The sequence below is a fragment of the Leptinotarsa decemlineata genome, unplaced genomic scaffold (genome assembly GCF_025532065.1).
Source record: "Leptinotarsa decemlineata unplaced genomic scaffold, Ldec_3_MD MMD2_tig00000591_RagTag_RagTag, whole genome shotgun sequence".
In the NCBI taxonomy this organism is placed as follows: domain Eukaryota; kingdom Metazoa; phylum Arthropoda; class Insecta; order Coleoptera; family Chrysomelidae; genus Leptinotarsa; species Leptinotarsa decemlineata.
Genome location: NW_027412552.1, coordinates 772,429 through 785,501, shown reverse-complemented (window position 1 = coordinate 785,501; position 13,073 = coordinate 772,429). Strand labels below are relative to the sequence as shown.

At 39.3% G+C, this 13,073-nt stretch overlaps 1 protein-coding gene across 1 annotated transcript in view; it reads right to left on the bottom strand.

The window, feature by feature from the left end:
• LOC111512024 (ATP-binding cassette subfamily C member 4) overlaps positions 1 to 13,073 on the bottom strand; it is a 52,737-nt gene that overhangs the window by 21,750 nt on the left and 17,914 nt on the right. The window contains exons 6-7 of the mRNA XM_074174510.1: positions 6,589 to 7,180; positions 2,518 to 3,167 (exon numbers count right to left, since the gene is read on the bottom strand). Coding sequence (XP_074030611.1) covers positions 2,518 to 3,167; positions 6,589 to 7,180 — 1,242 coding nt within the window. The remainder of the gene's footprint in view (positions 1 to 2,517; positions 3,168 to 6,588; positions 7,181 to 13,073) is intronic.

Genomic DNA, 13,073 nt, shown 5'->3' with positions numbered 1-13,073 from the left:
AAACGCACGAAAAACGGTCGAAAACGCACGCGAAACGGTCGAAAACGCACGCAAAACGGTTGAAAACGCACGAAAAATGGTCGAAAACGCACAAAAAACGATCGCACGCAAACCGTTTGCACGAAAACGGTCGAAAACGCACGAAAAACGATCAAAAACTCAGACAAAACGGTCTGAAACGTACGAAAAATGATCGAAAACGCACGCAAAACGGTCGAAAACGCACGAAAAACGGTCGAAAACGCACGCAAAATGGTCGAAAACGCACGCAAAACGGTTGAAAACGCACGAAAAATGGTCGAAAACGCACAAAAAACGATCGCACGCAAACCGTTCGCACGAAAACGGTCGAAAACGCACGATAAACGATCAAAAACTCAGGCAAAACAGTCGAAAACGCACAAAAAATGATCGAAAACGCACGCAAAACGGTCGAAAACGTACGAAAAACGGTTGAAAATGCACACAAAACGGTCACATGCAAAACGGTCGAAACTTATGCAAAACAATGTATTTTCAAATGTCATTGTCGAATATTTCGCTCCCCCATCGCCCTCACGTTGAGTCCACAACGCGTAACCCTCGACACTTTTGAGTCTCCTCTTTCTCCTGATTAACAAAGATACGAGACTTAGTGCCCTTTTGGCATGTTGGAACGCTACACTTCTGTTGAACCGACATGTTTTTTCTTAAATGATATATTTTGACCCACCCTTTACACTTCGACGCCATGTTTTTTTCTTTTAATGATGTATTTTGAGACACCCCGTACACAGTCGTATTCCTAACCCTTCATTTTAGAACCGGCAATGCTACATTACTCCATAAACAACAATTTATTTTATAACCGGCAACACCTGCTTGCGATAGGAACGTAAAACATCGATACCATCTCCATCTCTCTTTGCCTCGATTACGTCACACGCGTCTCTCGCTCTTACACACACATACACATATCTACATGAAATATTAATTATTTCCCAAATCTAACTATATTTTCCTATTTTCAACTTGACAATGACGATTGCATTATACGGAAATCAAAAAAATGCTGTCAAGTATATAAAATGAGTCAATTTCGGTCCCGACAAAACAAACTCTGCCAATACCCATCATTCGCAGTTACTTTCAATATCTTACGTTGGAGTCTAAGGACAATGTCAACCACGCGGACGTCCTGGGTTCGATTCTCATAACTATAAACTTTTTTCAATTAGAATCACGTGACTGGAACGAGACAAGGGGGCCGAGGGTTGAGGCGGAGTCACAAAAAGGGGGCCTGAGAGGTGATGTGGAGTACTAAGGGGGCCGAGTTCCACGCTCGAATCATTACGATACTTATTCCATCCTGCGTCGATGACGTCACACGTTTCTCTCTTCCACTCACTAAAGTTTCTCTCTGAAACACTTACCAGCGACGCACGACTTTGAAGGTCATTTCAAGACCTGCAAATTAGGCCAAGCGGACAAGTCAGCTGTGGCAGCACACGCACTTAGTGAAGGAGACCACATAATTTTGTTTGAAAACACATAACTAATTGCCCCCAACCAGGGATACCATAGCCGACTGGTACGGGAGGCAATAGAGATCCACAAACACACGGAGAATTCCAACAGAAAAGAAGAAGCGGTGAACCTCAATCGAATATGGAACCCCATTTTAAGGAATTCGAGAACCTGACAAGGAATAAATACGCTGTACGAAGCCTAAAAGGTAATCATCGGACAGCAAGCCATGATGGTTAAACCTCTGAAGAAGCTAGCCACTCGCGCCAGCGAAACGTCAGGAAGAAATTCCACGGCTTTCAAACTCGAAAACAGTTACACGATCAACTACTGAATCACAAGACAAACGTAGATTTCAAATATATATAAAAACAGATAAGAACGTATACAATGCCGGTTTCAAACCGTGAACAATATGTTTATCATTACCGATAACGGGCATAACTTAAGGTATATGGGGACTAATAATTATAATTAAGCATTCTATATCGTGAACCAGAATATCTAATCAGGTGAATAGTTTTATATCAATTTCATTTCCACAAATAAATCATAATAAGATTGCTGCGCCTCTCAGAAATCTGCAAGCCTTCTGCTTGAATATAGTGATTGGAACATGTAAATTAGTAACATGCGAAACAGCATGCGTACTCAGTAAGAACCCCCCAATACAATTGTGAATTTGAACACAAAACGCCATGAAGAACCTGACGAAAAGAGGACCTTCTTCTGAAGAAAATCTTCGCTCAATTGAATTCAATTATTGGCAGCTGACATGAAAGATCACCAACAAAATAAGTTACCTTCTTCATCAGTAAGCTGGCCCTATTTGGTCCAGTTTGAATAGCCTCTATGAAATATTGTAGTGGAGAGTCCAATAGATTCACTGAATTTGAATCTATCTACCTAGCCTAAGAGAACACTGCTAGTATCTCCTCTACTCTTTGCTGGATGTAGACCTGAGATGTTGGAAGGCCTTAAAAACATAATATCATTTATATCAGTACTCACCATTGACTCAGCATTTTCTGCGACGAGCTATCCGTGAAAGTCGATACACAATATGCTAGTACTATGAATCCCAAGAATAACCATCCTCCACCAAATTTCACGTATTTTGCATATATCGACAAATCCACCTTTCCTTCTTTCTTAACCTCATGGTAGATTTGTTTTCTATTTTTCTCAACCGCGACCAATGGTTGGGATTCTTCATCACCATCTTCATCCTTCACAAGGACATTTTCTTCATCCTTCGTCTCATTCGAAACCTCCATTTCAAATTCCTCTTCTTCAAATTCTTTTAAGATGTCTTCGGAAATGTCGATCTGTTTTCCAGCGAACTTAACCTCTCCATCTTGAAGAATTAGAAGCATATCCGCACCTGCGATATGTTTAGCGTTGTGCGTGACCAACAGCACCAGTTTGTCTTTCAGAAAACCTTTGATGCACTGGTTGTAGATTTGGTCTTGAACCTGGGGGTCTAGAGCCGTCAAAGCATCGTCGATGAGGTAGATGTCACTGTCTTTGTACACGGCTCTAGCCAAGTTGATGCGGGCTTGCTGCCCCTTACTCAAGTTCAATCCTCTGTCGGCTACAATGGTGTCATCTCCACTCTCCAATATCTTGAAATCGTATTCCAAAGCACATACTTCAACGACCTGGAAATAAACTTGAAATTATTGTTTCGTTAGTAAGTTATTTGAACAGTACGAGTCAGGCTTACAAATAAATTAATTAATTTCACTAAAATTTAAATGGAAGGTGGGAATTGAACTTCTGATGTAGAATAAATCGTTCACTTCATATCCCGATGACACCAACTTGGTTGGTGAAACTCTCGTCTTGAAGAGTGTAGCAGTTCTGGTATTTAGAAACAATGCTTATTCTGGATTTGAAATTGATGATGAACAGAAAGGTTGAATGGGCAACACTTGGTTACCAAAAGATATAAATACAAATGGTAACCAAGTGTTGCCCATCGTTACACTTGGCTGCACCATACTGATGATGGGCCAAAAGCCCGAAACACGTGTCTATGGTTTGCCACTTGGTTTGTCTCATATATATATATATATATATATATATATATATATATATGAGACAGAAAAACCAAGAAAGTACTTGATAAAAATAGCTGCGTAAACGCAAGCGAAACATAAGTGGAACCACCTATTGGTGTGACACCCAAGTCAACTTGGGTGTCAACAGCATCCTAGTAATTCCTAGGATGCTGTGTACGAAACTGTTATTTCCAACTGAAGGACGAATTCTTTACACAAGATGAGGGACTGCCAATGGGATCGCCACTTTCACCAGTCATAGCCAACATATATATGGAGTGGTTTGAAACTCTGGCCATTGAAGAAGCCCACAAGAAACCTCGAGTCTGGTTGAGATATGTTGACGACACCTTCATAATATGGAACCATGGGAAGACCGAACTAGACACCTTCCTGAAACACATCAACAGCGTGAGACCTTCCATCACTTTCACAATGGAGGAGGAAATCCACAACGAATTGCCATTCTTAGACATTTTGCTGAAGAGGACCGACACTAAGTGGGAAACATCTGTATACCGAAAACCCACTCATACGGGACAGTATCTGAACCACGAATCCAACCACCATCAATCGACAAAAAGGGGAATCATCAAGACTCTATTAGACCGTGCTTTTGGGCTCTGTAATACAAAGGAAGGTCTCGAGAAGGAACTAGACATCATCAAAAATGATCTTCAGCAGAATGGATACTCCAAAGCGATGGTAGAAAAGACTTTGGCTAAAAGACAGCAGGAGCCTCGCAAGGAAGAGAAGCCGTCACAACCAGTGCTTGCACTTCCCTACATCAGAGGATTATTGGAGAGGATAAGAAGAATTGGTTCCAAGTACAGAACCTGTTTCAGATCCGGTAACACTATCCGTAGCAGCCTCACGAAAACCAGGCCCCCAAACGCGGACTGCGATTCCAAGAATTGCATTTACCGGATACCCTGTGAGTGCGGAAAATCCTATATTGGTGAAACTAAGAGGCCATTGAATGTTCGCATTGCCGAGCACAAGAAGCACACACAGCGAGGAGAAACCAGCAAATCAGGAATAGCAGACCATGTTTGGACCCATCAACACAACATCGAGTGGTCCCAAGCTGAGATCTTGCACAGAGAGGAACATTGGTTTAGGAGAAAATTTAAGGAAGCCGCATACATGTTGTCCATGCGTTGTTGGACAACGTATTCAGCCAGGCCAGCGTAGAAATACGAAACATATGGAAACCCATCATCAAACGAAAAATGGCCAACTCCCGCCTAAACGGTCATCTCTCACGGAATCAGTATAGCGGAAAATAGAAAGCAGAGAAAGTGAAAGTATTTCAACGACCTATAAAATAGTCATCTCTCGGAGGAATCAGTCCAGTCATCACCCGAAGACGATTGTAGATACCAACAATCGAAACGTCGTGAACTAACGTGACTTGGAATCTCTACACTTTTTATTTTTATTATTTTCTCTTTTCATTCCTTCAATTTTTATTTATTCAATTATTATATTTTTACTTGTAGGTTATTTCACTATCATTTCATTTCAGGTTTATTGTTGCTTAATATAATTGTTATTTTCAGCTATTCTTTTTTTTTAATTATTCTTTTTTACTTGTTTCAGGGATTTCAAATCATTTTATATAATAGACAATGGAAGTCCGAACTAGTGAAATTCGTCACGAAACATTGTCAATCACCTTCAAACAAACGTTCCTTAGTTCTTGAGGGCTAATATCTGCACATACCTGTCGATTTTTGCACAAAGTTTATTTCTATCTTTCGAGCGGCTTTTGTAAACCTTTTGTGTGAGAAGTCCCCAGAGAAAAAAGTCCAAAACTGTGAGGTCTGGAGATCTGGGTGGCCACTCTATAAACGGACTACCACGGCCTATCCATGGGTTTGGAAAATGTTCGTTAAGCCATTGCCTCACAGTTCTGGCATAATGAACTGAACACCCATCTAACTGGACAATTAAATTTGATCGTTCATTGATTGGCAGCTCGTGAATAGCATCCCAAAACTCTGTGTTTAAACATTCTAGAAACCTCTGCGCATTAATGTTTTCCTCAAAAAAAAGGACCAATAATTTGTTCGTTCAATATCCCACACCAGACGTTGATTTTATGGGAATACTGGCTTTTACAGTTTATTACCCAGTTAGGATTATCCGCTGCCCAATAGCGACAATTCTGTGATGACACTACTCCATTTGTAGTGAAAGTGGCTTCGTCGGTATATACAATATTTTTTAGGAAATTTCTATTGTTTGAATATTCCCCTTGGGCCCATAAACAATATTCCAGGCGTCTTGCTTCGTCGCATTCTTGAAGTGTGTGTAAATATTTTGGCTTGAAAGGTTTAATATTCTTCGCCTTGAGACATCTCCGAATAGTTTCTCGTGGAATATTCAAATCTAAAGTGGCATTCCTTATACTGGCATTAGGTTTATTTCCGAAATAAATGATTTGATCATTCCCGTCATTCCTGTTTCGTCTTTGTATAGGATTACTTTTCAACATCATTTTTGAAACTGCACCAGTTTCATTGAATACTTTATTTATTTTATTTACCGTACCGCAGCTAATACGAGAACGATCTGGATGTCTCTCATTAAATACTGTATAAACCTCTCTAGCACTTCTAACGTCATCTCCCGAAAGGCGTTCAATTTCAACTTTCTCTCTTACGCTCAATCTTGCAGCCATGACACAAAATAATTCGAAGAATTGTAAGGTTATTCCAACAATTAGTGGATACAACACTCCAAAAGTGGGGCAAACCGCGGACGTGTTTCTGGCTATTGGCCTCATCAGCGCGGTGCAGCCAAGTGTAAAGATGGGCAACACTTGTTTGCCGAAAGCAGGAAACAACACATATGCACGGAGTCAACAACAGGAGCCAACCGCACATTTGTGGTTCCAGTTAGAAGACCTAGAATTCCCAGGCTACATCTAACATGACCACGTAGGCAGCTAGGGAATTCTAGGTCTTCTAACTGTATATACCAACGGCCTGTATATACTTCACAAAAAACTCACCTTTCTATATCTTTTGTAGTCGTATTTCTCCCCGAACAGAATATTTTGCCTTATGGTAGAAGGAAAAAGCCAGGGGTCTTGAGAGGCATAGCTCTTTCTTCCCCTCGTTCGCAGCTCCCCCTCATCTATTGGGTAATCTTTCAGAATCACTTTCATCAACGAGCTCTTCCCACATCCCAACTGGCCTGTCAGAACATTCAGACCCACTCCCATCTTCGCGGTGATATTCTTCAGAATGTCTCGGTCTCTCAACTTCAAACTGACGTTTCTAATGTCAATCAACGGGTCATCATCAGGTTTATCCACCTGGTCGTCTTCAAGTTCTTCCAGCTGCAACACCCTGTCTATTCTGTTCAAGCAAGCCATCACTTCTGCAATTCTCGTGAAGCCCATCGAGAACGCTCCCCCGATGGTATGTCTCAAAGCACCAAAGTTTCGCATCAGGTAGAACACAGTTTCGACACTCATGTCTTCATTCACCCAAATATAGATCATAATTAATGCGTAGAATGAGATGTTTCCCATAAAGTGGTTCAGACTCCACAAGCATGATTTTATGAGAGAAGTTTTCAAAATCGTTTTCGTTTCTTTTCTGAAAGTAGGAATAATAGCTGTTCATGTATCAAGCAATGAAATGATAGTAATAGAAGTATCAATCCTTATTGTCTAGATTAGATACAAGTTTGCAACTTCGATACACAACACAACAAAAAAATATTTTTTGAATGTTTCCTACACTAAATTAGTCAATTTCTACTAATTTTGGGGTGATAAAAACGAAAATAACAATGAAAAATTTTTATTAGCTCTGGTTTTTGAGATACACAGTACTTAATCTTGAAGAGTAGTTATACTATACGTGAAAAGTGAAAGTACATAAAACAATATTGTTATGTTTCTTTTAGAATATTTTAAGTACAAAATTAATAAAAAAAAAACATTATTCTTAGTGTTTTGACAAATAAAAGAAGTTTGTACCACCAAATTTCAATTAAGTCCATCCGATTCATTGTAAGATCGCTGTCGTTTAGCTTGTCTTTTATAAAACACTTCTGGAGCATCCCTACACACAGACCAGCAGTAGTCTGCAAGCATTGCTTCATTCCAACGGCCCTGATATCTCTGTTCTATTAAGGCAATGTCTTGATGGAATCTTTCTCCATGTTCGTCACTCACAGCTCCACAGTTTTGTGGGAAGAAATTAAGATGAGAGTGAAGAAAATGAATTTTTAAGGACATGTTGCATCCAAGTTGGTGGTAAGCTTGAAGAAGCTCTTTAACCAATGCTGTGAAGTTATCATCTCTTTTGTTACCTAAAAACCCATGTACAACCCCCTTAAAGGCTTCCCAGGCTCTTTTTTCATTTCCTGTTAAAATCATGTCAAAAGCAGGATCATTTACGATTTCACGGATTTGAGGCCCAATAAAGATGCCTTCCTTGACTTTAGCATCACTCAACCTGGGAAACTTTGCTCTCAAGTACTTAAAAGCTTGTCCTTCCTGGTCCATGGCCTTCACAAAGTTTTTCATTAGTCCCAACTTAATATGTAATGGGGGAAGGAGAACATCCTTAGGATCTACAAGAGGCTCGTAAACTACATTTTTCTCATTAGGGTTTAGGTCTCGTGTAGGCCAGTTCATTTTTTTATAGTGAGATTTTCTATCCCGACTGTCCCACAGACACAAAAAACAACAGTACTTGGTGAACCCTAATTGCATTCCTAGGAGTATAGCAATGACTTTCAGATCACCACAGATGTGCCACTTGTGTTGTTCATATTTGATTGATTGGAGAAGTGTTTTCATATTTATATACGTTTCCTTCATGTGAACTGCATGACCTATAGGAATAGAGGGTAGCTGATTTCCATTATGCAGAAGTACAGCTTTTAAGCTTAGTTTTGAAGAGTCTATAAACAGTCTCCATTCAGATGGAGTGTGATCCAAATTCAAGCAGTCCATTAAACCATTAACATCAGAACAAACTACGAGGTTTTCTTTTTTTCTCAAAAAAAGGAAGCAAATCTTTTTGACGCTGTCTGTACTGAGATATTTTCACATCATGTTTTAGAAGATTCCTCTGTTGTAGTCTTGACCCTAACAGCTCAGTCTTTTCCTTAGACAAGCGGAGATCTCTTATAAGGTCACTCAACTCTGCTTGACTAATTCACTAGACCTATCGCTTACCTCAAAATCAGGGTCATAGGATGTAGAATGATGGGTTGCTCCTTCTAAACAGTCTTCATCACCTTCCTCTAAAATTTCATAGTTTCGGGTGGAGAAGGGACTGGCAAATTGTCTGAGTGTGGTACAGGCCGAAGAGCAGATGGGAGATTAGGGTATTTAACCGTTCCTCTTTTCTTCATAGATAAACCTTGCTTAATGGGAGGAGTTAAGCAGAAATAACAGTCGTCTGTTATATTGGTAGGCTCACGCCAAACCAGGCGTGCAAAAGCCTTTGCCCGGTTTTTATTTTTCAGCCACTTTCGCAATATGACGGAACAAGAATTACAACATATATGAGGAGCCCATGATTCATCTTGGTCCCCAACTTTCACACCAAAATAATGTTCATAGGCTGTCTTAACGATAGGTGTCATTTTACGTTTCTGAGCCTTAAATGTTATTTCACCACATATATAGCAAAATCTATCGACAGAATTCACACACTTTCGAGGCATTTCAGATCAGCACTTAAATTAATTTAAAAATCAACTTCACACGATAATTTCAATAGCAACCACGTGCGTACAATTGACAAACTCACATAGGTTATGTTTACTACTTAAGAACAGCTGATTAGAGGGGTGTTATGTAAACAAACATGTGTACCAACTGTTGGTGATGAAATATTTCATTTGTTGAAAACTCAATATACATATATATAATATAATGATAATATATCTTGAAAACAAGAGCTAATATATAATTTTTATGGTCACTTTCGGTTTTAACACGTGGAAATACATTAAAATCATCTAATTTCAACCCCGAAACAAAAACTTTGTTGTGTTGTGAATATATTTTAAAATAGTGAAGGATATACCACAATGGGTACAGGTACTTTCAAAATTTGGCACAAAATGTATAATGGAGAGTTGAGCATTATTTTTGTTCTTGCTCTGAGAGGTCAAAAAGTTAAGTGAGACGGTTAAAGAAACTATGGAAGGTACGTTGAAATTGATTTAAAAGGAACAATTCGTTCAGGTCAGTCTCAACTTCCTACACTGTAGGTTAATGGACTCTTCACTGAAGTTATTCCTGCATATGCTTTTGGCGATACAACTGCCGCAATATATTTTCAATTCTTGGAATACATCGACTTCATATGGCGATTTAAGAAACGAATAGCTTGTCCATCTCTGCAAAGTCTTGGAATCTTGTAGCAAATTCGTTTCTAACTTCGGCCGGAAATTTTATAAACACTGCAATGTCTTCTTCAAAGTTGTTTCAAGAATTGTCGGAAAATGAATGAATTCTTATCTTGCAATATATTTTTGAAAGATATCCAAGCATGCGACGAAAAGCACATTTGAATATTTTAAAATATTATTTAGAAAGGCCTCGACCAGCAAATTACGCTTGTTTGTTATGAACTCAAAGTGATTTCTGGTTCCCTGCGTATCCAAGTTTTGCAAGAAAAAGGACACTTGTTCTTTTATTACCCAAAAACGTTAAAAAACTTGACTTTTACGTAGCCAACGAACATTTTTGTATTGTAGTAAGTTAGAAAACGCCAAATCACATCCAGAAAGGAACTCTTTGAAATGTCGGTGCTGAAGAGAAAATTAATCAATTCGACCAAGTTGTTCATCACTTCTTTGAGTGTAGCACTAAGTTTTCCACAAAGGGCTGCCTGGTGAATTATGCACTGATACGATATTAGACCTGAATTTTTATCTCTGATTCTCTTTAATACACCTTTTTCTTTGTCAATCATTGATGGGGCCCGTCAGTTGGAAGCGAAACCATTTTATCATAACTGCTGTTATATTCGTAATAAATTCATCAATGGCCTTGAATAAATATATGATGAAATCGGCCGATACTTGATGAAAATCCATAACTAACGTATTCCAAAAACACTTTATTGTGAGATTTTCACTAAATTGTTTTACAAAAACGCAACACGTGTTTCGCCATACAATGGCTTCATCTGGCGTGTCTTTCAACTAATTCTACACATTCAATACTAAATATATATTATATATATATATATATATATATATATATATATATATATATAGTTTATGGAGTACCTGAAATTAAAGTACCTGTAAACGAAGTACCTGAATTTTAAGTAGCTGATGTTTTACCTGAGTTTCTAACGAATTAAATTACCTGCACTTATGTTCCATTTTCACATTTGAAAAAATATATTCAGTAACGGAGAGTTATTGAGTTCTAATTGATCATTCAGTAAATTACCCGAATTCCTGAATCTATTGATTTCTAAACATTCTAGAAGATTAAGTTTCAAACTCTTCTCTTCTAAATGTAACACCTCGTACTAATGATTGAACTCATGTCCTTCTGCTAAAAGATGGTTTGCAAATGTGGAATTGGTCTTTCTATTTACAAAACTACTCCTATGTTCTTTAATTCGTTGGAAAAATGTTCTTCCTGTTTGGCCAATATTTCAGTTTTGGACAAGAGCCACAAGTCAGCTTATATACTCCTGATCCATCCCACACCAAAGTTTTGTCCTTATTGTTTTTAATAAATTTACTTAGGTTATTATTCGTTCTATAAGCTACGTTTACGCCTTCTTTCTTCAAAAAACGGGCAATATTTCTGTTTGGTTCCACCACATATGTCAATGTCTTATAACTAACGTTATCGCATCTTGAATATGGGTAGACCAGATCCATGGCTTGCTTTTGTCGTTCCATTCTTTCCATTCTTTCCACTATGGATTTCGATAGGCGCTCGTGCTTGTTTCAACAAAACAAAACAGGAGCAAGTATGCTGAAGTAAGGCAAGTACGCGGTGCGCTGTGGAATGCTCCCGCACATATTTCCGAAAAAATGGTACGGATCTAAGGATATTTCGTGTGCATAACAGAGATTTGAAAATATTTAAATCGCATCAGCCTGATTCGCACGCACACAGGCGTGCGATCCGACCCAAAAAAGGATCATTTTGGTTGCGCAAAAGCAAAGAAAAACAGACCTCGAAACGTGAGTATTTGTGTCGATCGTTCAAATCGTGGGGCACCCACTTTTCAAGCTTTGTGACCTTTCCAATACACTTCAAACCATCCAAAATCGCATGGGAGCTGACGCCCAGTACTTTCTCCAATCCTGGACTACTGCAGGTTGACTACTTCGAGACTAAAATCTCCAGACCGAAATTTCGCAAACCAATGTCGAACATTGCGTTCATTGACAGTATCATTGCCAAATGCCTGGTTGATTTTTCGGGTTGTTTCGGCAGCGCTTTGGTTCGAACTGAATATGTAGTGAAAAATTCGACTAAAATCGCTCAACGACAGTATACAGTAACAAGCCAGAAAGAGGCAAAAGAATCAAATTTATATAGTACGAAATTCCATAACGATCAATAAATATCACGACACAGTAGAATGAATATTCATTGAAATATGGATCTTCCACATGTCATTGAAACGAAAAAAGCTTCTGAAAAACCCTAATGGTGTTGATACGTTGATGAAAAGATCTACATAAGGCACTCACTACCTTAGAAGAATGGTGGAGCATTATCCTTCAAAGGTCATATCCCCCTTCCCACCCCTTTGCACAGGGGGCTGTGCTCTTTCCCACGCTGTACCCTCTTTACACCAGTGACCTCCCGAAGTCCGAGCGTGTAAATATATCTCTCTACGCCGATGACACGGCTCTCCTCTCATCTTCCATGGGTCAAGAGCTCGGGATCGTCTACATGCAACGTGCATTGGACGACCTCGAGCGCTGGTACCTCGAATGGAAGATCCGAGTGAACCCAGAAAATACTCAGGCGATAACCATTGGAAGAACGATATCTTCTCCGACCAGAAAAGTGAGGATCTCTGGAAGGAAGATCGACTGGCAAGCGCGAGTAAAGTACCTCGGTCTCCTGATAGACCGTAGGCTCACTTGAAACCCTCACATTATGTATGTTAAATCAAGGATCGAGGGTCGAATAGCTAGTCTGTACCCTCTGATCAACAGAAGATCAAAAACGAACCTTAAAAACAAAATTACCATCTACAACACGATGTTCAAGCCTGTCATCATGTATGCTTCAGGCGTCTGGGGACAAGCGGCTTCGTCTAACATCTCCATCCTGGAGAGATTACAAAATAAATTAATACGGATGATTGTAAATGCTCCGTGGTTCATGCGGAATGAAGCCATCCACAGAGATTTGCAGCTGCACTCACGAAAACCCGTTAGTTAGGGAAGCTATTGATTATACTGTAGAAGACCCCTCCCGATATAGAAGGCTCCAACACTTTGTCGAATGAGGCCCTCATGTCCCCCGGA